Below are 22,446 nucleotides of genomic sequence, written 5' to 3' on the forward strand. Positions count from 1 at the left end.
GAGGTGTCAGAACAAACCTGCTAATAGGCAGGACTACAGTAGGGCCATTTCCCGCATGGGAAACCACTGCATTCCTATGGTGGAAAATAATGAATGCTCTTTTAATAAGAGGATCTTTCCTTTCACAAGCATACTTTTCCTGTGGACTCAGCATGAACCACTGTGAATCTCGTATTGGGGATTGCGAGTGGGAAGAGACATGCTCCTTGGTGAGGTGTTGTCCAAGTACATCTATGTCAGTCTGCTCAGTCCTCAAGCCTCCTCTGTGTTCTGAGACGATTCTAGGTTCTAGTTTTCTAGATGATTCTAGGTTTCTAGTTTTCTCTTCCTGCAGTTTCTTGATCCGGGCCCTCTCTGCCTCTATCAGCACATACAGCATTTCTGCCCTCTATTCTTTTGTTCTGAAATTTTTTTATTTGATTGCTCAGCCCTCTGCTTGCCTGCCTTACAATGCCAATCATCCTTCACTCTAAATCCATTATGAGACTATTCCCTGTTGAACCCCTCAGGATGGGAATTTGTGATTACTCTGGGTTTATTTATAGAGGAGGCTGATGGCAACACAAACGAAAACTATCAACCTTTATGTGTCATCCCTGGTCTAGCCTGAGTTTACTGTGAGGTCGTATTTAAGCCCCTGAGGATGTCTGGCATTTCCTCTCTATGCCTTTTATACCATTTACAGTTCAAAGGATGGGCTTTACAGTCTGACAGGGCTAGATCTGAATCCTAATTCCACCACTTCCTAGGTGTGTGACTCAGGGCAAGTAACTTCTGTCAGCTTTCTCATCTATAAAATGAGATGTAAGACAAAAATCTGCCTCTCAGGGTTATAAAAAACAAATATGAATTAGATGTAAAGAGCTTGGTAAGTTCTCAATAAATTCTATCTGTCCTTCACAGGTCAAGTTCCTGACTATAAAGTCTTTCTGGTCTACTCTGTCACAGTGATTTTCCCTTCCTCTAAATACTTGACATATTTTAATTCTACAACTCATTTGAAAATTAATCATGGTTTACACTGTGATATCTGTATTCATATATCACTTTTAACATTTTGGTGCTAACATTTAGGCTCATAAGGAATGAAAACTGTAATTTACATCTACAAATATGCCTCTATATTGTTGGAAAGGATCTGATATCAAGTATTTGGTCTCATTGGCCTCTTAGGAACATTCTTATTTGTCTAGGTAAGTTTATTTTGAGATTTTAGACATACGATCATCTTACTTTTACTTCTCTGTACATGGCTTCTAGCACAGTACTTAACATTAGAGTCTGTGATCCCAAGTTCTCAAAATTAATGATTTGTTGATTGCTGATGATCCTTGACACATAATATCTGAGCATCTTTTTAAATATCTGCCATAACATTGTATCTATCTTTTTATTAAATCATTTCCCAGTCTTCCTTGAAGTTTACAGATATGTTTGCTTTATATGCATGTTCTGGGCTCTCATATTTTGTACCTCCTAGCACACTTTTATTGTATTCTAATTATTCATTCATGTTCCTTGAGGTCAGAGAACACAGATTCAACTTTGCAGGTTCAGCCTCAGCTCAAAACCTGGCATAGTTGCTCAATAAATACTTTATTGAATAGATTGTGAGCTTTTGTTGGGAAAAGGATATGCCTTTCACTGCTTTGTTCTTTACTGCAACTCACAGGGGATGTTGGGTGAGTGTTTTTCAAATTAAAAAGAGAAAATTGAGAAGGGTAGAATTTCAAGTTCCATTTTCAAAGGAGACACACAGATAAGTGAGAATAAAAACTGTCTACGACAATCAGCTCAATAACGCATCTCCCTTTGTCAGACAGAATAACAAGCAATTTCACAGTTAGGTGATAGGGCTTGTCACTCTTCAGCAGTTTGCTGAGTTTTAACCCTTTAACTATGGTGTTCTCTCCATTATTACAGAGAAAGGCAGATGGGAGCCTCTCCCAGCGAAAAGACTACAGCTTGTGTCCTTCACAGGACAAAATAGTGATGGCTCCAGAACTTTCATATGAAGGAACTTAGCACAGCTATCAGAGTGGGTGGTGGTGGGAGGACTAGCAGGAAACTAGTAAACAACTACAAGCTGCCCCTTCAGGGAAAGTTTCTACTTCGAATATAAGTTACAGAGAAATGAAAATAGCAAGATTTCCGAAAGAAACTTATTCCCGTGTTTTATAAAAGATCAGGGAAATGTCAGCTGTCCACTTAATGGATGACGATAATGAATTAAGAGTTCGATAAGCGGCAGGCACAACTAAAAGCCAAACTCGACCTAAGTCTTATGAAATCCTGCTTAATGAGCTTTCTTGACTACCGCTAGCCTCACTTATCTGGCAGGAGTCGAAGGAGGGGAAGCCCCAAGCTCTTCTGTTCCACCACCTCCAAAGTCCTGAGCCCCTTCTCAAGTGTCCCACTTCATCCCTGCTTCCTTTAGTCCCGTGGGACTAAGGATTCCTCCTGCCTTCACCCTCACCACTTGCTGTCCCTCAAGAAGCCGACTCACCCCTTTCCAAGCGCGGTGAACCGTCCGCAAAGCACACAGGCTGGCTGTGCTCCTGTGCTCTGCAGAAAGCCCACGCTCGCCAGCGGGACCCAAGGAACGCTAGAACTATACGTGCCAGAATACTTAGCTTTGTTTTTAACTACTGTGCAGCCGCAAAAGGGAAATACCAGCTCAGGACCCAGGGGAGTTGTAGTTCTCTAATCCAAAGAAGTCATTATTCAGCAAAGTACGGTTTTCAGGAGGATATTACCCCGCGATTGGGTTCCCGTAGGATGTGAAACAAAGAGAATAAATATCCCAGGATTCGGTGCTGGTGGGAAAATTTGCTGGAAGCGCAGCATTGGTTACCAATTTTGTGCTCACCGTCTCAGTACCAGCATGAAAGTTGAGCCGCAACCTCCCTTAGAAGAAGTTACTCTCCATCTCCAAGGCTCCAGAGACAGAGTTCGCAATTAATTATGACGTCACAGCCAATCGTCAGCGCGAAAGCGTGACGCTCTAGCCGCCTCTAGCTCGCTGCCCCGCCGCGGGCGCAGAGGTGGCGCTCTAGCCCACGGAGTTGGCCAGCTCCTCTCGCCGGCCCCAGGAAAGGGTTCCAAGTCCTTTTAGTACCCGATGCTGTGTGGGAGTTCCGGGCATTTCGGCGCCTTGGTCGCAGAGGCAGGAGGCGTGCGTGGGAGGACTCGGGTTATATACGCCTACGTCCTGTGACAGAATAGTTACCACCTCTGGGGCGGGAACTCTTCTCTCTTTTATTAATAAACTTCCAACTCCCTCCTCAGACCCGACTGCATGTCTGTCATGGATCACGCCAGTACTTGCTCCAGCTTTCAGTCGGACTTGGATTTCTGTTCAGATTGCGGCTCGGTCCTGCCTCTGCCCGGGGCTCAGGATACGGTCACCTGTACTCGCTGTGGCTTCAACATCAACGTTCGGGGTGAGAGGCTTGTACGCAGGGGTCCTGGCGGAGGGCCCAGGATCGGAAGCTTGGGGAACTCAAGATCGGTTGGGTTGAGGAGGGGATCCTAGAGCAGGGCATCAGGCAGTTGTACATTTGGTCTAGCGATGAAAACTGAGGGAAAGGATATAGGGCCTCCTGGCCTAACCAGCCAGGAGAGAGGGGAAGTTTCCGGTGTCAGCTCCCTCTGGTTGTCTCCGTAACCAGTCTTACTTGCCTGCGCAGACTTTGAGGGGAAGGTTGTGAAGACTTCAGTTGTGTTCCACCAACTGGGGACAGCCATGCCTATGTCGGTGGAGGAAGGGCCTGAGTGCCAGGGACCTGTGGTAAGTTAATGAGATCAAGAACTGGCTCCATAAGGTGAGTAGGCAAGAAATGGAGGAGTGATTGCAGAGATCTGGAGAGTTTTGTGCCCAATTCCAAGTGGGAAAAGATGTAAAGCATCGATGTTTGAGAGGCGTGATCGCCTGATTCCTGTGGGAAGTCAGGGGATATGACCAGGCCTCCATAACCCAGCAGTTTCTTCCCAGGTTGACAGGCGCTGCCCTCGATGTGGTCATGAAGGAATGGCATACCACACCAGACAGATGCGTTCAGCCGATGAAGGGCAAACTGTCTTCTACACCTGTACCAACTGCAAGTGGGTATCCTTTCCCCTCCCTTGGTTTTTCTTTTTTAAAATTACACTTTTTAACCCTTTTTATAACCAGTGAAATAAACCTTTTAGGTTTTTTGGGGGGGACAGGGTGTCGTTCTGTCACCTAGCCTGGAATGCAGTGAGGCAATCTTGGCTCACTGCAGCCTCCGCCTCCTGGGCTCAGGTAATCCTCTCACCTCAGCCTCCAAAGTAGCTTTGGGACCACAGGCACGTGCCACCACGTCTGGCTTTTGTTTTGTTTTGTTTTGTTTTTTGTATTTTTAGTAGAGATAGGGTTTCTCTGTTTCCCAGGCTGGTCTTGAACTCCTGAGCTCAATCAACCCACCTCAGCATCCCAAAGTGCTGGGGATTACAGGCATGAGTCACCCTGCCTGACCTCCTTTTAGGATATTTAAAAGGAAATGAAGAAAAAAAAAACCATAAGAAGCAGGTATTGTTTAGTGGTCAGCATCTTATACTGCAGTCTTCAACCGCAGTCAAGGTAGCTTTACTTTGGAGAGAATTAGTCACACATGATTTAGAGAACATGGGCTTTCTGAATGCTTTTAAGACCTCATCTTTGTCTTTGGTGTTCTGCAGTCACTATAGTATATGAAAATGTGATTTTCTTTTATTCTGTTTGGGATTTGTTGGACTTGCTGAAACTGAGAGTGCATTGTTTTCTTTTTTTTTTCTTTCTTTTTTTTTTTTTTGAGACGGAGTCTCGCTCTGTCTCCCAGGCTAGAGTGCAGTGGTGCGTTCTCGGCTCACTGCAAGCTCCACCTCCCAGGTTCACGCCATTCTCCTGCCTCAGCCTCCTGAATAGCTGGGACTACAGGTGCCTGCCACCACGCCCGGCTAATTTTTTGTGTTTTTTAGTAGAGACGAGATTTCACTGTGTTAGCCAGGATGATCTCGATCTCCTGACCTCGTGATCCACCTGCCTCGGCCTCCCAAAGTGCTGGGATTACAGGCGTGAGCCACTGCGCCCGGCCTAGAATGGATTTTTTTTTCATCAACCTTGGAAAATTATTAGCCATCATCTCTTTTAATATTCTCTTTCCCCCATGTTCTCAGTCCTCACATTCTGGACCTCTAATTAGTTACTAGAATGAGATTTCTCTCTTCTGTCCTCCATTTCTCTCGCCCTCTTTTCATATTTTCAATCTCTTTTCTCTTTATGCCACCTTCTGAGTAATTTCTTCAGGTTCCTCTTCCATGTCACTAATTCTGTTTTCAGTTTATTTCAAGTATTATTATTTTTGACTATTATTATTTTGAGTTCTATTTAATTACTTTTCAAATCTCCTCAATTTTTAAATCATTCTCAGTTCCTTAATCATATTTTAAATTGTTCCTTTCACTTTCTTTAAATATATATTTAAAATATTAAATATGGTTATTATATTCTATGTCTCATAATTCTGATATCCATGGATTTTGTGTGTCTGATGCTGCTGTCTGTTTCTGCTGTCTCTCTTACAGTGCTTTTTGTCTTTGTTTTGTGATCTTTGACAATAAATTTGAGTTTTTTAGGACTTGAACTGTAGGAATTCTTTGAGGCCTGGAGTAAGTGCTGTATCCTCAGCATTTGTGTTTCTTCTCTAGGTGCCTTGAAGCACTATCAAGCTGGAATTACTTTAAATAAATTCTTGGCTTCATGTTTTTTTTTTTTTTTTTTTGAGACGGAGTCTTGCTCTGTCGCCCAGGCTGGAGTGCAGTGGCCCGATCTCAGCTCACTGCAAGCTCCACCTCCCGGTTCACGCTATTCTCCTGCCTCAGCCTCCGGAGTAGCTGGGACTACAGGCGCCCGCCACCTCGCCCGGCTAGTTTTTTTGTATTTTTAGTAGAGACGGGGTTTCACCGTGTTAGCCAGGATGGTCTCGATCTCCTGACCTCGTGATCCGCCCGTCTCGGCCTCCCAAAGTGCTGGGATTACAGGCTTGAGCCACTGCGCCCGGCCTGGCTTCATGTTTTTTGGAGCAGACAGATAGTATGAATTTGAGCTGCAAATCCATGTATGGGCTAGCTTATGGTTAGAAATTCTCAGGAGAGAGTTTTCTCTCTTTCTACCTACTGAGACAGTCAAATTCCCCTTCTATAGAGTTGAATGTTTTCTTTTCTTGTTCACTTTTACAAAAAAGGGCAGCCTTTTGCAGTTCCCAAATTTATGCACAGGATCTCCTATCAACCTTACACATTTTGTGCCTCATTTCCTAAGCTTCCAGTAACTGTCGCAACCGTATAAAGGGCACCATAGTGTCACTGTCACATTTCATAGGGACATCAGTTTTAACTTCACTGTCTGGATTTCTGGTTTTACAGAACTTTTAACCAGTATGAAGAGTGCCTTTACTTTCTTGCCATCTCATCAAAGGATTAAAAATATTCATAGTCAGATATATCTTTTAAAAGTATTTTTTTGGCTGGGCGCGGTGGCTCAAGCCTGTAATCCAGCACTTTGGGAGGCCGAGACGGGCGGATCACGAGGTCAGGAGATCGAGACCATCCTGGCTAACACGGTGAAACCCCGTCTCTACTAAAAAATACAAAAACTAGCCGGGCGAGGTGGCGGGCGCCTGTAGTCCCAGCTACTCGGGAGGCTGAGGCAGGAGAATGGCGTAAACCTGGGAGGCGGAGCTTGCAGTGAGCTGAGATCCGGCCACTGCACTCCAGCCCCGGCGACAGAGCGAGACTCCGCCTCAAAAAAAAAAAAAAAAAAAAAAGTATTTTTTTCCTATCACTGATTGTCATTTTACCAAAAAAAAATTAAAAAAAATAAAAGATGATGTTTTTCCCAGCCTGTGGCTTGCCTATTTATTTTCTTAACTCTCTTTAAATGAGCAGAAGTTTTAAGTTTTTATAAGGTCCAGCTTATCCTTTTTTTTTTTTTCTTTCTTTTACAGCTAGTGCTTTCTGTGTCCTAAGAAATCTTTGCTTTGAGGTTATAATTCATTGGATATATTTTTAATCCCAGAATTTTTAGTTGTCTTGGAATTAGAATTGGAGGTTTGTTTAGGGGAGCCAGTCCTCAATGATGTCATAAATAAAAGTCCTTCCTTAGTTATTTGATTGCATATCTTATCTTATACTACTAGAAACTCATCTTTTGGTGAATATAACAAGTCCTTTCTTTCCTCATAGGTTCCAGGAGAAGGAAGACTCTTGACCTTTTTCCTGGGCAACTCAACACTTCCTCCCTCCTTTTGGAAGGTGAAGGATACTGGGTTTTTAGATGCCTTGTCCATCCCATCTGGTTGCAATGTTTTGCTCCTAGAAGAGAGTCAGATCATCATGTGGGGATTACCATTGTTCCTGGAGTACTCCTACCCTTAATTGAATTTCCTTATTAAAGTTATATTTTCCTAAAAGACCCTGACATACGTATGTTACTTATAATCTGCCTTATTCCAAAAGGAATTTAAATGAGTTTACAGAGATATATGAAAAAGAAAAGAGGGAAAAATAAGGACAAAAAAGTAGAGTCAGGAATGAGGCTAATATAAACAAAAAGCAATTGTAAGTATTGCCATACTATTTAAATCTATTTGGTTCCTGAGTTTAGGTTAAGAAAAACTAGGGATTTGGATAGTGAGACATTTAACGAAATTTTAACCAGATCTCTTTAGCATATAAATTTGGACAGCTAAAAAACTGATACTAAGTGATCACTATAGATATTTTATTACTATTGGGATAAATACAATATACAGTTGACCCTTGAACAACACAGGTTTGAACTGCTTGATTCTACATATATGTGGATTTTCTTCCACTTCTGATACCTATAAGATAGCAGCACATTTAAGCCCTCCTTTTCCTCTTCCTGAGCCTACTCAACATAAAAATGTGATCAACTTCTACTTAATGAAGAGTAAATATATTTTCTTTTCCTTATGATTTTCTAAATGTTTTCTCTAGCTTACTTGATTGTAAGATTGCAGTATATAATACATATAACATACAAAATATGTGTTAATCAACTGTTTATGTTATTGGTAAGGCATCTGGTCAATAGTAGTTAAGTTTTGGGGGAGTCAAAAGTTATATATGGACTTTTGGCTGTTCAGAGGGTCAGCACCCCTTACCCCCATGTTGTTCAAGGATCAATTGTATATCTATTATAATAGATTCTTACATAGAAAGATAAAGTCAAGTCACGAATCCTACTCCACAGAGATAACCAAATTGTACTGTATATCTGTGCTTGTGTATATATATGTGGCTCTGTATGTGTGTTGCTATATATGCGTTTGGTTTTTTTAATGGACTATACTAGACATGCTGAACTCTATCTTGCTTTTTTCTGTTTGAACCAAAAACTTTCAAGAGGAACAAAACATACTCAGGTCCTGCATTCCTTGGCTTAAATCGTGATCAAGGGGTTACTGTAGTAATTATCATATAATTGTGTGGCCCTTCATATATATATTCAGAGCTCTCAAACACAGCTATCTTTTTTTATTTTTATTTTAATAAATATAGTTTATTTATTAACATATTTATATTATGGGTTATAGTTTAATTACTGTTATTTTAAAATGATCATCAATTTTTTTTATTATACTTTAAGTTCTAGGGTACATGTGAATAACGTGCAGGTTTGTTACATATGTATACGTATGCCATGTTGGTGTGCTGCACCCATCACTCGTCAGCACCCATCAATTCATCATTTATATCATGTATAACTCCCCAATGCAATCCCTCCCTCCCCCCCCTCCCATGATAGGCCCCATTGTGTGATGTTCCCCTTCCCGAGTCCAAGGATCTCACTGTTCAGTTCCCACCTATGAATGAGAACTGCGGTGTTTGGTTTTTCTGTCTTGTGACCGTTTGCTAAGAATGATGGTTTCCAGCTGCATCCATGTCCCTACAAAGGACGCAAACTCATCCTTTTTTATGGCTGCATAGTATTCCATGGTGTATATGTGCCACATTTTCTTAATCCATCTGTCACAGATGGACATTTGGGTTGATTCCAAGTCTTTGCTATTGTGAATAGTGCCGCAATAACATACATGTGCATGTGTCTTTCTAGTAGAATAATTTATAATCCTTTGGGTATATACCCAGTAGTGGGATGGCTGGGTCATATGGTACATTTAGTTCTAGATCCTTGAGGAATTGCCATACTGTTTTCCATAATGGTTGAACTAGTTTACAATCCCACCACAGTGTAAAAGTGTTCCTATTTCTCCACATCCTCTCCACACCTGTTGTTTCCTGACTTCTTAATGATTGCCATTCTAACTGGTGAAACACAGCTATCTTGTTTGACCCCCACAGCAACCTGGAGAATGGGCAGTGCAGTCTTCCCCATTGTACATTTGAACTGTTCTGGCAGTTGACTTTCCTGACCCCCTCCTGAAATCTGAAACACACCTGTTCACGTTTCTACGCTACTTTAAGCCTTTCTCTGGCCTGTAACAGTGATTGGATTAAGCTCAATCTCTTAGCAAAGCATACTGGTCCTTCCATATCACCACTGTCTACCTATCAAGCCTCATCTGGCACTTCCTCAGATTCAAGCGGTACAAAACTCCATTTCCGGTAGCGCACACATCTACAACTTTTTAAGCTGCTCTTCTAAAAAAACCTACTTGTCGGCCTTCCTGGTTCTTGTTTTACCACTTTCTTTTGCTCTCTAAGAAACCTGCATATATTTTTATAAAATGGCCTATACTGTAATTTACGACCATTTCTCTGCCTCATCATACTCATCACCCCAGAGAGAATGAATATGTTGGCAGTATGTAACTACATTCAGATTTACAAATCCGACTTGGCATTTGTTAATGCCCCAATGTTTCATTTTTTTGTTAGTTTTCAGCATGCCTGTCTTTTCTACTAGACTGGGCGCTAAAAGGCAGGGTCTGAGCTTCTTACATGCCTCCATTTTCAAGGCTTAGCACAGTGACTGAAAAAAAACCCACGCTGAACGTGCACTAAACTGAACTGCTCAAACATCTACAGGCACAAGGCGAGGGCTAGAACCACATCGCTTGACTCTTAAGTGTGTTTCCAACTGCTCCCACATCCCGTTTTCATTAGAGAAACCCAGACCAACAGAAAAGGAAATAGGCCGCGGTAGGGTCATTACTATTGCTCCTTAAGTTTCCTCGCCGCTCCCCCTACCCAGACAAGGTAAATGGAAATCTGCAACAGGACTCAGCTTGGTGCACACAACTCCGCCCTCGCCACACCCACTCTGCAGCGTCTGGCCCGGCCCTATCCATCTGGGCGCCCCTTCTGCTTCCTCTAGGTTGTGAGTACGCGTGCTGCCCTTGACTCTCCCGCCGCCTCCCACACCCGCAGTGACACCCCTTCCGCCAAATTTGTTTCTCTTTCTTTCAGCGCCTGCGCGCCGTCATGTTACGGCGGAACTAATCCAGCGACGCCTGCGCTTTGACGAATTTGGTGCCGCGGAAGGGAAAAAGGGGGACTGCAGCATGCGTCACACCCGGAAGCTGCGAGCCGGAAGTGGGGTTGGCCAGGTTATCCCCAGGGGTGGAGAAACGGAGGCCCAGGAGGAGGAGGGGGGAAAAAAGAAGGTGGAGGATCCTGGCTACCACTCTGAATCCGATACCGCTTCTCTTAGACTTCAGAGACAGAAAAAGGAAAGAGTGTCTCATCCCCCTTCCTCCTCTCCTCCCTCTCCTGAGCCTTAGCCATGGCCGAGGCAGGGGCTGGGCTGAGCGAGACCGTCACTGAGACAACGGTTACCGTGACAACCGAGCCCGTGAGAAAGGCGGGGGGGGGGGCGGTGCTGTTTAGGGGTCTGGGAGATACTGGGAGGGAGGGGACAGGGATTAGAAAAGTTGTTGGAGGAACTGGGCCTGGGGATATGGGAGGTGTGGGATTGAATATCTAGGGCTGGGAGAATCGGAAGGTATTGGAGCTATTTAGAGTGGCAGAGATGGTGCAGGAGGCTGGTCAAGGATCATGTAATAGGGAGGTACAGTTAGGATATAGGTGTTGCTGCTTGGGGTGGTTATGTGTATAAGTAATGAACGAATGGGAAATTGAGGATTAAGGAGCCAGGAAGATGTTGGGAGGAAGTCAAAGGTAGTGTAAGAAAGCATGGTTGGAGACCAACTTATCAATATTATCAATGCTTATATTTAAGTAAATATTTATTGAATGGATGAATGTAAAAGGAAGTGGCAGGAATGAGGAAACAAGAAAAGGAGATGAAAAGAGGCATTTTGAGAAATCAGAGAGCAAAACTGTAAATGGAGAAACAAGAAGTATTTTTCCAAAAACATGTTAAGTTGCCTTCAAAGGGAGAAGATTGCATTGGGCTTAATACTCTTGGATTAAAGGGAGCTTGGTAATTAATAGATTAGTAATACTTGCTACCAGAGATGCCAGGATGTCAGAGAATAGGTGGGTAAGAGGTAGAGAGAGCTGGAGCTTGAGAATGAGAGAGGTTTTGTTTGTTTGTTTAATGGGAAAAAGAAGAGGGGATCTGGAAAAAGGAAGGGAGATCAAAGATTAGGTGCTGGGGACTGAAAAATAATTTTCATGTATTAATACTACCAAGGATGATTGGGGAGGAAGACGGAGAAACAGCGAGGATTATATTTTCCTTTGAAGAGTTGCTGGAACTTTCCCTAGGTTAGGAATTGTGCCTTCTCTTATACTGGTGATATAAGAACAGGAAATAATACTTACTCCTCAAGGACTGTCTGAGGTCAATGACCTGTTCTGTTTTATCTTCTTGCAACTCCTCTGGCGTTATGTCTATGGTACTGATTGAGCTGAAGAAGATAAGAGAGGAAGTTCCCTGGGAGGGAGTGGGAAAGGTTAGTAGGAGGGGACTAGATAGGTACTCTCATCCTTAACCTTCTAGGAGAATCGGAGCCTTACCATCAAACTTCGGAAACGGAAGCCAGAGAAAAAGGTGGAATGGACAAGTGACACTGTGGACAATGAACACATGGGCCGCCGCTCATCAAAATGTGAGTAATTGTTGGCCCGCAGTAGCCCTGTAGTTCTGGCTCTTGTATCTACTCGTATCCACTGGCTTTCCAGAAGCCCCCAGATGCTCATAGTTCTGTCACTTTTTTGGTGGTTCTGTGGTATCAAGGAAAGAGGTAGGGAAGGGCTAGAACTGGAATTGCCTAGATCTGATGACAATAAGTATCAGAGGTGGGAGAAGTAGGGCTTTGAATTCGTGGCTCTCTAAGAGGACAAGAGGAGTGGGGCCTGAGTCCCAGAGGGTAGGCCTGGGGAAGGTGGATCCTGGAACGTAAGAGAAACTAGGAATTTTCGCTGAGTTTGAGTGGGAATGGAACTGACTATACATCTTACCCTTCCTCCTCTTTAACTGGGCTCCTCCCTCTAAATCTAGGCTGCTGTATTTATGAGAAACCTCGGGCCTTTGGCGAGAGCTCCACGGAAAGTGATGAGGAGGAAGAAGAGGGCTGTGGTCATACACACTGTGTACGTGGCCACCGCAAAGGACGGCGTCGTGCAACCCTAGGACCAACCCCCACCACCCCTCCCCAGCCTCCTGACCCTTCCCAGCCCCCACCAGGGCCAATGCAGCACTAAATTCCTCTCTCCTCCACCATTCCTGTGTCTGTCTGGCCCTGAATGTATCCATGTGGCTACTTCTCCAGCCCCCTCCTTCCCTCTCTTCTGCCTGATAGAGGAAAGAGGAAAAGGGGGGTGAACAGAGATCCTGGAATTCTGACTTGCTGCTATTCCAACCCAGCCTCCTGGGTTCCCCTAGTCCTCATTTTTCCTCCCAATACCCACCCTTCTCTCTCAAGGGATCTAGTCAACTTGGTCCCAGTCTCTTCCTTTTGTTCTCACTGCCAAACTGCCTGTCCTGGGATCTAGTTATCTTGGCCCTGCATGCTACATGAGTAGCAAACACTTAAATTGGGTTTTCAACAGTCCCAGCTTTCACTGCCAGGGTCCCAGTCAGATTCCAGGAATTTACACCCTAGCTTTGCTTGCTAATCCTGGTTTAGAGCTATCCTACTAAAATATTTAATCTTAATTCTTAGTCCTTGACTGTGAGATATGAGGTCTTACAGGAGACCTCAGAGCTCCCAGCCCTTCTCCTCCTGCTAACCCTCCTCACGCCCTGAAGAGGAGTTAGAAAAGAGGTCCTTGTCATTCTCACCTCTTATGGAAAATGGAACAGGAAATAATCATATCCTTTCTTCCCACCCTTCTCCTGTGATTTAGGATTTCTGACAAAGATGGCTTGAGATTGGTCACTTAGAGCCAACTATCTCCTCCGCCTTTTGTTTTTCAGCTTCAGAGACAGATCCAATATAGTCCCAGGGACCTGAGTCTCTGGGTTAGGAAGGAAGAGGGAAGGAGCAAAGAGATTGGGGTATATCCCCTTTACTACACTCTTACCTCTTCCTTCCTAGACTTTGATTTCCCTGCCAGCCCAGATGTTCAGTTCTCTTGGCCCTCTCTACCCCTTACTGGGATTTGGTTTTCATTTTCCAGTCCTTTTGCCATACACAGTTGCAGAGATCAGTCAAATCCATACCACCACTGAGATCTCATTTATTGCCACAGATGCACAAAATAAATAACCCAAAATCACAAAATGTGTTAAATATGGGCCCATTTGTACATATGGGGAAGGGTGTGAGACTATACACAAGGATGAGTTTGGAGATGTCTGAAGTATTCCCAGGTTGAGGAGGAGAGAGGGGAAGTAGCACCATTGGCTCCTTTCTGTGAGTATGTGCAGGGAGAAGTTTCAAGAAGGTTCTTATGGAAAAAAGGCTGTGAACATAGAAAGCAGTCATAGGAGGTTGGGGAACTAGCTTGTCCTTCCCCACCCTGAGATCCCCCAAAAGGGGTAGGAAGCTTCCCAGAGGGTCACAGGGCCCAGACCAGAGTCAAGCCTCTTGTTTTAGGAGGAAACTTAGTGGACAGGCAGGTTAGCCCAGTCCTTAGATCTGTGGGGAAGACCCTGAGCCCTTCTTTGGAGCTAGGAGAGGCAAGAGTGGGAGTCAAGTATTTGACCAGCAGAGCCTCTGTGTAGGAAACATGGTCACTTTACCAATACTGATGGGGAGGGCCTGTTCCCCATTGCAGGCCTAGAGTGGTTTGAATGGGAGAAGTCAGGAAGTACTGTGGCAGCTGTAGGGAAGAGAAGATTCTGAGAGCCAGAAAGCAGGAATGGATTTGATTTTGAGCAGGGACGTGGAAACCTGGAGACCAGGTGAGATCTCATTTTTGGGGGGGAAATGTGGGTTGGTATTAATACTCCTGCAATGGGCATGTGAATGTGTTCGCAGAAATGAGTGGAGAATTGCACGGCCAAAAAGAAGCAGCTGCAGGGCCAGTGGCCGGGCCAGACTTCTAGTTGGACTCAGCTTTCCGCTGGTACAATGCGGAGTGGAGCACGAGGGTCGCAGGTGCAGAACAGAGGGAAGATGCGCTCCCCCAGGGGGCCGGACGCCTGGAAGGCATAAAGCAGGTCCAGTGAGCGGCCGTCGTAGAAGGCCACGCGGCCCCGCTCCCAGTCCAGGTCCACGCGAATACGCCGCGGCGGGGGCTCGACTCCGCCCAGCAGGGTGGGCTCGGGTGCCGTGAGGGCCCACAGGCGGCCGCCGCGGCCCTCCACGGCCCACACGGCCCCCGCAGGGCACAGCCTCACGCAGCCCTTGCGTTGCACGGATTCCCCGGCCGCGCCCACTGCATAGTGGCTCTCCTCGTCGTCCTCATCCTCCCCAGAAGAGTCTCTGCAGGAGGCAGCGTCCGCAGTCTCCACCTCCCAGCAGTGGCGGCCGGCCCTGAAGCCCTGCGCGCCCAGCACAGCCAGGAGCTGATCGAAGCGCTTGGGGCCGTCAGGGGGCGCGGGCGTCCCTGGTGGGGCCAGTTGAACGCTGCGGCGGTCGGCGGAGATGAGCAGGCGGCGGTGTGCGGTCCCAGGGTCCAGGGTCAGGTCGGCTGGAGAGCGGGAGGCAGGGAGAGGACTTCATGAGAGAGTTTTCTATATCACAGGCGGGGTAGGGTGGAGAATAGTCAACGGAGATCACGTAAAAGACTGAGTGCTAGTGACCCCACAGCAGCTCAAAGGGCGGCTGCAGGACCAAAAAAGAGCAAGGCATGTGAAGAACAGGCCTGGGCAATATCGGACCTTGTACTAATGCACCACTTCTGTAGAACTGGACCTGGGGAAGGATCATACTGGTCCAGGGCAAGGAGCACAGCAGGAAGATCAAAGGAGAGGTTGTCCGGTTTGTGGGGTTGGGGGAGGAAGAGTGAGGCTGATCTGACTTCGAGGGAGGAGTAAGGACTGATACCTCAATCTGCAGCATCTGGGGTGGGGCATGGGAGCTGGGTCAGCCAAATGGGGAATGTTCATCTAAAGAGAAAGCCACACTGATACTGGAACCTCAAGTGATGGGAGGGGCACAGGGAGGAATCCAAGGTATCCTGAGAAACCAGCCAGCCCACCCACCTACAGGAATGGGGGTGGGTGGACAGGCCTATTTCTGTTGGGGGTGTGGGGCAGAGGAGGAGAGCAGGTGGTGATAGCCAGAGACCAGAAAGAAAGAACCATTGGTCTTATATGTATGGGGTGCTTTGAAGAAAGATTTCTGGATTAGGGGTGCCAGAAGCAATCTGGACTGGGCAAGATGGTGGATGACCAAGAGGGTGGACCATCTTCTCTAGGCAGTTTAAAGAAGGGTAGAGGCACCCTTCTTCTTGGGAGTGAGTGAGGGAAGAAGGGTCAAGGAGATGCTGGGGTCCCCTTCCAGAGAGGAGTGATGAGAGGTGGTGGAAGCAGAGATTTCTGAGAGGCACCTAACCTTCAGGGATCTGTTGTTTGAATGTATGAAAAAGGAAGAGGGAAAATGGCTGGAATATGAGGAATCGAGGATAGACATTGTTATATGCTGAACTGTGCCCTCCCCCACTCCACACACACACACAAAGATAGGTTGAAGTCCTCCAAACCTCCAAATGTGACCTTACTTTGAAACAGGATCTTTACAGAGGTAATCAAGTTAAAATGAAGGTCATTAGGGTGGGCTGTAATCCAGATTGCTGACTTATAAAAAGAGGAAATTTGGACACAGAGACAAATGCATACAAAAGAAAATGTGCAGACCTATCACCCAAAGAACATGTGAGGCTACCAGAGGCTAGGAGACAGGAATGGAACAGATTCTGTCTCATGGCCCTCAGAAGGAACCAACACTGCTGACACCTTCATTTCAGACTTCTACCTCCTGAACTTTGAGATGTCTGTTGTTTAAGCCACCTAGTTTGTGGTGCTTCATTACAGCAGTACTAGGAAACTAATGCAGACATCAAAAAGGACCTGATCACTTTTTAGGGCTAAAAGGAAGAAAATCTAACACAGACTGTCATTCACTTCCCTTCCCTCCCTTCTTCTTTCCTTACCTGTCAGTCTATGAAGCATATTTTTGACCACTGGATAATCTTCAGGGAGATCATCCTCTGATTTAGATGACTTAGGTGTTGGGACTTCAAATCTAGATGAGGGGAAGGGTCAGGAAATCAGCCCTCTGATGCTAATGTCCCCACGCATACCCCATTCACATCTCTGGAGGGAGAAGGGATGAGGCTATACCCCAGAAAACCTGCCTATTAATGGCAACAAAAGTGTGGGCCCAGTGAGAACGTGATGGCTATGGCAGCTCGTGCGAAAAGGAAGGAACAGAAAAGTGGAACTTACCGTCTCCATGTCTTCCTCATATCCTAGGATGGGCAGAAACAAACATGGATGTGAGCTCTGCGCTTCACTCCCTGGGGCATCCCTCCCTATCTCCCCCTCCTCAGGTGAGCTCTGTCTGAGTTGGCAGTGTCCCTCCTCACCTTTCAGAGTGATCTCACCTCCTTACCCTCTGTGCTCCTTTTCCTCTCATACTCCTCCTTCACCTTTCATGATCCCTTCTTCCTCTCACCCCATCACTTTTCCCTCATCCTCCTAACTCCATCTCCACTGTCCTGCCCCTTTCCGCTCCCCAAAGTTCTCAATTCTCTGTTCCCAGGCTTGTCCATGACTGTTTCTTGTCCCCAGAGCCCTTGCCTTCCTCTGCTGCCCCCTCAGTCCCATTCTCTGTCTCTTTCAGTGGCCCCATCCTTATCCATCTTTCCCAGTGCATCCCAGAAAAACATCTGTCCCTTCTGCCCTCCATCACACAGACCAAACACACACCCAGAGCCCTCAGGCTAAGAGTTGGTATATAAAAGCCTTACAATAAAGCTGCTTCCCCTATTGCAATAAAAGCCCAGTGGCATTTATTGGGCCCTTTGCTTTGTGTCTCTGGACCCTGGCCAGGGAGGCAGCTAGACTTGAATGTGTCCCAAAGGCCCAGCAGATCCATAGAGCACTATGGGAGCCAGGAGAGGGCGCTGGATGCTCCCCTCCAAACACTGGGATCCCGACCCCTCCACTTCACTGTCTAGTGCTGATGTCTGGAGCAGGCCGATATGGTGGAGAGAGGGAGAGAGAAACAATTTGCCTAATTGTGCCAATTACACCCAGACTAATTAGGTCTATGAAGACTTCAAAGGGCAGAAGCAAAACCCAAGACCAGCTTGGCTGCTGGGGAGAAGCCAGTCAGGAGTCCCAGACGCCGGGGGATCGGGCAAGGTAATGGGTTGGTTGGTGGCCAAGGAGCCCGGGCCCAGGAGAGGCGCGGGGGTAGATGGGTGGTAAGACTGGGATGTGGAGAGGAGCCAGATGCCCCGGCGGCCGTTCTCCCGCACCTCGCCTCCACCCATGGCCGCTCCTGCCTGGGGCCTTAGGAGGAGCCGAAATAACAATAACAAACAACACACAGCTTAGCTTGAGCCGGAGTCCGGGACCAACCCCCATGACGCTACGGGGACGTTTGGATCTGCCCCAACCCCTTGCTCCCTTCCTCCATCCTCTTGTCAGTCCCCTCCTCCCCAGTTTTTTATCCGCCAGCCCAGCCTCCTGCTCCCGCTCCTCTATGCAGGTTCTGCCCTCGCCCACCATCCTCCCAGGACCCCTGCTCACCCTCACCTGGGTCGGCTCCCACTTCCGCCCGCCTCTCCCTCCCCTCCGCCAGCTCTTCTCCTCCCGGACGCCTGCGGCTGCCCTGCCAAAACTTCTGCAGTTCTCGTGCCCTTCGCGGCGACTCCAGGGCTCTGAGCCTTCTATCCAGTACCCCTTCTCTGCCTCCCCACTCTCTTCTCTCCAGCCCCTCTCACAAGACTCAGGCATCCGTCCAGCCTCCTCCCCTGTGGACCAAGTGTCAACTCCATCCATCGTCCTTCCGGACGCCTCTCACCTTGAGGACCCAGGGTCAGCCCTCACCCCTTCATCCTTTGCTTTTCTCTGCCCACCCCATCCTTTGCCTAAACTTCCACAGGGCCTCCGGCTCCAGGCTTGCCATTCCCGGCTTCCCCGGGGAACCCATGAACTTCCCGCTTCCACCAACAACTCCGCGACGCGCGTCCAACCTCACCTCCCCAGGCGGGTCCAGGCAGCCCATGGTGGGGATGCGCCCCCCTCGGCGTCTCCCTACACGGGCCCCAGGCTCAGCCAGCTTCTCTCGCAGCTCACGGCTGATTCGCACCTCCACTGCCAGCCGCACATTAGACCTCAGGCTGCGGCGGGGACACGGCAGGCCGCAGCAGGGACAGGCGGTGGGGGAAGCCTCGGTGTCGGTCGCCGGCGGGGTCCCCCAGCGGCGGGCCAGACACGCGCGGCAGAAGCTGTGCTCGCACGCCAGAAGCACCGGGTCCTCGAAGGAGCCCCCGCACAGAGGACACGTCGCCAGCTGCTCCAGACGCTCCACCAGCCCCGGGCCCAGCTCGGGTGCATCCATGGAAAGTTGGGATCTGGACGCCGCCCCTTCCGCGACCACCGCGACCGCCTTCGAGCGCGCAGATGGCAGGCCGCCCCTGCTGCTTGCTGTGTAGATGCCCTTATCTCCGACTCCCGCATTAACTTTTGCCGCTTTCCGCCCCTCCCCTGGGATTGCCTCTGTCTTCAACCAGAGTCTCAGTCTCGGCAAATCTCTCCACGACATCAGGCTTTATAGGGAGGGAGGAGGCTCCCACGGGAGGTAAACACCAGGCCTTGCGTAATGCCTCATCTGGTTCTCCCGCTTCCCCGGTAAGGTTTAGGGGAGCAGGGAGGGGAGAATAGCACACCTGGGTCCCTGAGCCTAGGAGGCGGTCACTAGAGGGCGGTCTGGGGCGGGGTAACCCTGTATGGGGAAGGTAGCCGCCTGTGAACCCCCGAAGAGCCCCAATTTTACCTTCCCCTCAGCCTATGGTACGCGCATGGGCCGGGTGCCCAGGCTCACTCTTGGCATGTGCGCCCACATTGCCAAGGTGTGATTCATTCCAGGTGGCTGGCACACCTATATCTGGGGGCTGGGGGCCGGAAGTAGAGATCCTGGTTTGTGTGGCTTTGGCAAACCTCTGAGTGTTGATGTGTGGTTTTCATTCCCGGTGCCTCTCGCCTTTCCATCTTCCTTCCTTACCTATTAAGGGCTTAAGGGCACTCTGAAGTTCTGGAGTAAGGGGTGGGGAACAGGCACCCACACTCCGGCCTCAGGGAGTCGGGGCAGAGCTCTCGCAACTCTACCTGTGGCCGGCTCCCAGGGCCTCTCCTTAATTTCTTCGTGAGTCTCTCTTTCTGATTCTTTCTCTCTGTTTTTCCCTGCGTGTGTTTTTATTTCCAGTTCTCTCTTTCCTTCCTTCTTTGGAATGTACCCGGTATTAGCTATTTCAACTCTGGTAGTTCACAGAGGCCCAGAGAGTTGGAATAGCCAAGGTCACATAGCAAGGGAATGACCAGAAACGGAGCCCTACCCTGGTCTTCTGACTTGTGTTCTTGCTGTGACTCAACCCTGCCTTTTTCAGTTACAGATCCCTGGGACCCCTCCTGCTTCCTGATTTTTTTCTGGTGTTCTTTTGTGCCTTCATTCCTCACCTCCATCTCTCTTTCTCCTTACCTGCTCCTCTCCCAACCTCTCTTCTTCCTCCCTGCTCCCTCCTCTTCCTAGCTTCTCTGCCCTTCCAATGCCAGGCCTAGCTGACTGGATACTCATGGGGGTGTGTGCATAAGTAAACATCCAGCTGTCTACAACTATGATCACTCACACTGTTATATAACATGTGTCTGCATCCATCAATGTCCAAATGCCCAAATTGCGGACAGAAGCATTCACGTAATACAAACATCACAGCTAAATATAATGTGTATGAATAGCCTCATACACATTGAATATCACTGGGATAAATGTCCAGTATTATTTAGGAACAGATGGACATGCTCAAAGAAAACAGGCAAAGAGACAGATACTCTATCATTAGTTTTATTATTCAAAGAACAAGAGTATAACAGCAGTAAGTCTTTATGGAGCAGCAGGACTTTATTAGGCACCCCCTCCAGGCACCCTTCTTCCCCCTCCCCCATACTTATCAGGGAGACACTCAAATATGACACCCTGATAAACCTACACAAACAAACACACGTACATTCATCTTGGAACAACCCTCCCAGCTCAGTGCTCATAAAACACACAGAAATCCAAGCATAAGACTACAGTTGTGACTGCAATCTATTTTGTAAAAGATGCACTTCTATGCTATGATAGGTAGCATAGAGAGATAGCAGCATGAGAAGTGATTGCCTGACATTGCTGGCTTTGGAGACTGAGGCAGGAAGTCACAAGCTAAGGAAGTGAGTGACCTCTGGAAGCTGCAAAAGACGAGGGAATGGATTCTCTAGCAGACCGTTCAGAAGGAACCAAGCATTGTGGACACCTTGATTTTTGCCTAGTAAGACTCATTTCAGACTCTAAACTACAGAATAATAAAGTAACAAATGTGTATTGTTTCAAGCCCCTAAGTTTGTGGTAATTTTTTACAGTGTCAATAGGAAACTAATACACAAGATTGCCTTTTCTCCTCCAGTCTCTGGCTCTCTGAGTCTATTTGCACTTCTCTGTTGTTGCACCTTCCAATTTGTCATATTTTCTGGATGTCTCTGCCTCTCTTGACCTTTTTATCAGTCTCCTGTTATCTCTTTTCCTTCATTGTCCTGGTTTATCCCCAACTCCAAGGCCTCTCAGGATCTTTTTGGATCTGGGCTTGAAGTACTGGAGGAATATCTCTGAGACTCCTCAAGAACCTCAATTGTCATCAATCAAAGTGCCTAGCCATGGCCCTCATGGGCTTGTCAGCAGTTAACAGCTTCGGTTGCACATTAGAATTGTCTGGGAAACTTTAAAACTCCTGATGCCCAAGTGACACCTCAGACCAATTAAACGGACACTCTGGAGATGGGTCCCAGGTATCAGTACTTTTAAAAGCTTTCCAGATGGTTCCAGTGTTTAGCTAACAGGGGAACCATGGTCTTGAACGGTGGATGTTCATGTGGACCTGTCACTCCATTTTGCTTCTTGTGCCCTGACTGCAGTGCTTCCTATTTGTTGTTCCCTGAGCATGCCACTGCTGCTGCAGCTGTACTGCCTTTGCACTCGCTCTTCCCTCCACTTGGGCCCCTGCTCCTCCTGAGCCTCACATGGCTTTCTCCATTTTCTCACTCATGTCTCAACCCAAACGTAACATTCAGAGAGGACTTCTTTTACCATCTGTATCTCAAGTGGTCTATCTCAAAGGCATTCACTATATATTTACCCATATTTATTATCTCCATGGTATTTATTACTATCTGCAATGATCTATTTATGAACTTTGGATCTGTCTCTGTCCAATAGAAGGTAAGTGAACAGGGACTTAACCTTTATGTTCGTTGCTGCTTTCCCTGCACCTAGAATAGCACCTGGCACACAGTGAATCTTAATAAACTTAGGCCCAGCTGTTGAATTGCTCATTTACAATCTGAGAGGGTCATTTGATTGACTCTGCTTAGACCTTCTTATCCTTCTCAACCAATAGTCATGCCTCACTGGCAGATTCCAGGCACAGTGCTGGGAAACACTCATGTGATATAAGACATATGGTGCTTAGTCTGGCTAGGAAGCTCATGACTAGTTGTCATTTACCTTCCATAACCAGATGGTGAGGATTCCTGCTAACAAAGCATCAGCTCAGCCTTTATGTCCTGGTTACAATGAGTTCATACCTAATGGTTCCAGGACACCTTCTCCCTCCCTTTCCAGAATCCCGAACCACTCTACACTTGATCCTCTAATCACCCCCAAGTTCATTCTATTTCCAGAGAGCCGGAAGGGTGGATGTGATTTTATGTATGTCGGCTTTGCTTGACTTGTTCCAGTTGACCATGACAGGATCTTGTCTCTCTGCTAGGATCCACATCTTCCTTCCTTAACATAGGAGCCTCCCAAATAACTGTTCCCACCCCTTTCCAACTCC

The 22,446-nt window shown here is 47.2% G+C and overlaps 4 protein-coding genes across 13 annotated transcripts in view; 2 read left to right on the forward strand and 2 right to left on the reverse strand.

The window, feature by feature from the left end:
• The window catches only part of LOC117088395 (putative uncharacterized protein ZNRD1-AS1), a 32,829-nt gene extending 29,416 nt beyond the window's left edge, over nt 1-3,413 (reverse strand). For 2 of the 6 annotated variants that reach the window (XR_004439189.1, XR_004439188.1), the window contains exon 1: nt 2,870-3,008. Coding sequence is in view for 1 of the 6 variants with exons in the window: in XM_033219652.1 (XP_033075543.1) it covers nt 135-379 (245 nt within the window). In the remaining 5 variants the exon portion in view is untranslated. Of the gene's footprint in view, nt 1-134 lie in introns of all 6 variants that reach the window. The other 4 variants (XR_004439186.1, XR_004439187.1, XR_004439185.1 and 1 more) reach the window with 4 other exon arrangements.
• ZNRD1 (zinc ribbon domain containing 1) lies at nt 3,032-7,475 on the forward strand. 3 transcript variants are annotated; one of them, XM_033219685.1, is made up of 5 exons: nt 3,032-3,166; nt 3,289-3,443; nt 3,690-3,790; nt 3,995-4,104; nt 7,246-7,474. In XM_033219685.1, the coding sequence occupies exons 2-5, from the start codon at nt 3,299-3,301 to the stop codon at nt 7,268-7,270; spliced, it is 381 nt and encodes a 126-aa protein (XP_033075576.1). In that variant the 5' UTR covers nt 3,032-3,166; nt 3,289-3,298; the 3' UTR covers nt 7,271-7,474. The 3 variants fall into 3 exon arrangements, with proteins under 3 accessions (XP_033075576.1, XP_033075575.1, XP_033075577.1); XM_033219684.1 differs by having other exon boundaries at nt 3,040-3,175; nt 7,246-7,475; XM_033219686.1 differs by having other exon boundaries at nt 3,074-3,092.
• Nucleotides 7,476-10,061: 2,586 nt separating this feature from the next.
• Nucleotides 10,062-13,682, forward strand: PPP1R11 (protein phosphatase 1 regulatory inhibitor subunit 11). 3 transcript variants are annotated; one of them, XM_033219689.1, is made up of 4 exons: nt 10,062-10,369; nt 10,459-10,598; nt 11,957-12,065; nt 12,458-13,682. In XM_033219689.1, the coding sequence occupies exons 2-4, from the start codon at nt 10,554-10,556 to the stop codon at nt 12,658-12,660; spliced, it is 357 nt and encodes a 118-aa protein (XP_033075580.1). In that variant the 5' UTR covers nt 10,062-10,369; nt 10,459-10,553; the 3' UTR covers nt 12,661-13,682. The 3 variants fall into 3 exon arrangements, with proteins under 3 accessions (XP_033075580.1, XP_033075579.1, XP_033075578.1); XM_033219688.1 differs by lacking the exon at nt 10,062-10,369 and having other exon boundaries at nt 10,445-10,598; XM_033219687.1 differs by lacking the exon at nt 10,062-10,369 and having other exon boundaries at nt 10,453-10,843.
• Nucleotides 13,621-19,373, reverse strand: RNF39 (ring finger protein 39). Its single transcript, XM_033219637.1, has 4 exons — nt 18,558-19,373; nt 16,796-16,818; nt 16,501-16,592; nt 13,621-15,036 (listed from the first exon to the last, which is right to left on the reverse strand). Exons 1-4 carry the CDS (start codon nt 19,122-19,124, stop codon nt 14,456-14,458), a joined length of 1,263 nt encoding a protein of 420 aa, XP_033075528.1. The 5' UTR covers nt 19,125-19,373; the 3' UTR covers nt 13,621-14,455.
• Between the last annotated feature and the right edge of the window lie 3,073 nt (nt 19,374-22,446).

The sequence above is a fragment of the Trachypithecus francoisi genome, unplaced genomic scaffold (assembly GCF_009764315.1).
Source record: "Trachypithecus francoisi isolate TF-2019V2 unplaced genomic scaffold, Tfra_2.0 Lachesis_group10, whole genome shotgun sequence".
NCBI lineage: Eukaryota > Metazoa > Chordata > Mammalia > Primates > Cercopithecidae > Trachypithecus > Trachypithecus francoisi.

Bases quoted from the DNA above. Each gene is read 5' to 3' on its own strand.
- ZNRD1 (XM_033219685.1), top strand. From the start codon at position 3,299: ATGTCTGTCATGGATCACGCCAGTACTTGCTCCAGCTTTCAGTCGGAC. The intron at 3,444-3,689 runs GTGAGAGGCTTG...TTGCCTGCGCAG, and splicing joins CTTCAACATCAACGTTCGGG to ACTTTGAGGGGAAGGTTGTG. The intron at 4,105-7,245 runs GTGGGTATCCTT...CTTTCCTCATAG, and splicing joins TACACCTGTACCAACTGCAA to GTTCCAGGAGAAGGAAGACT.
- PPP1R11 (XM_033219687.1), top strand. From the start codon at position 10,775: ATGGCCGAGGCAGGGGCTGGGCTGAGCGAGACCGTCACTGAGACAACG. The intron at 10,844-11,956 runs GTGAGAAAGGCG...TTAACCTTCTAG, and splicing joins TTACCGTGACAACCGAGCCC to GAGAATCGGAGCCTTACCAT. The intron at 12,066-12,457 runs GTGAGTAATTGT...CTCTAAATCTAG, and splicing joins GGGCCGCCGCTCATCAAAAT to GCTGCTGTATTTATGAGAAA.
- RNF39 (XM_033219637.1), bottom strand. From the start codon at position 19,124: ATGTCGTGGAGAGATTTGCCGAGACTGAGACTCTGGTTGAAGACAGAG. The intron at 16,593-16,795 runs GTAAGTTCCACT...CCCCTCATCTAG, and splicing joins ATGAGGAAGACATGGAGACG to ATTTGAAGTCCCAACACCTA. The intron at 15,037-16,500 runs GTAAGGAAAGAA...CCCGCTCTCCAG, and splicing joins TATGCTTCATAGACTGACAG to CCGACCTGACCCTGGACCCT.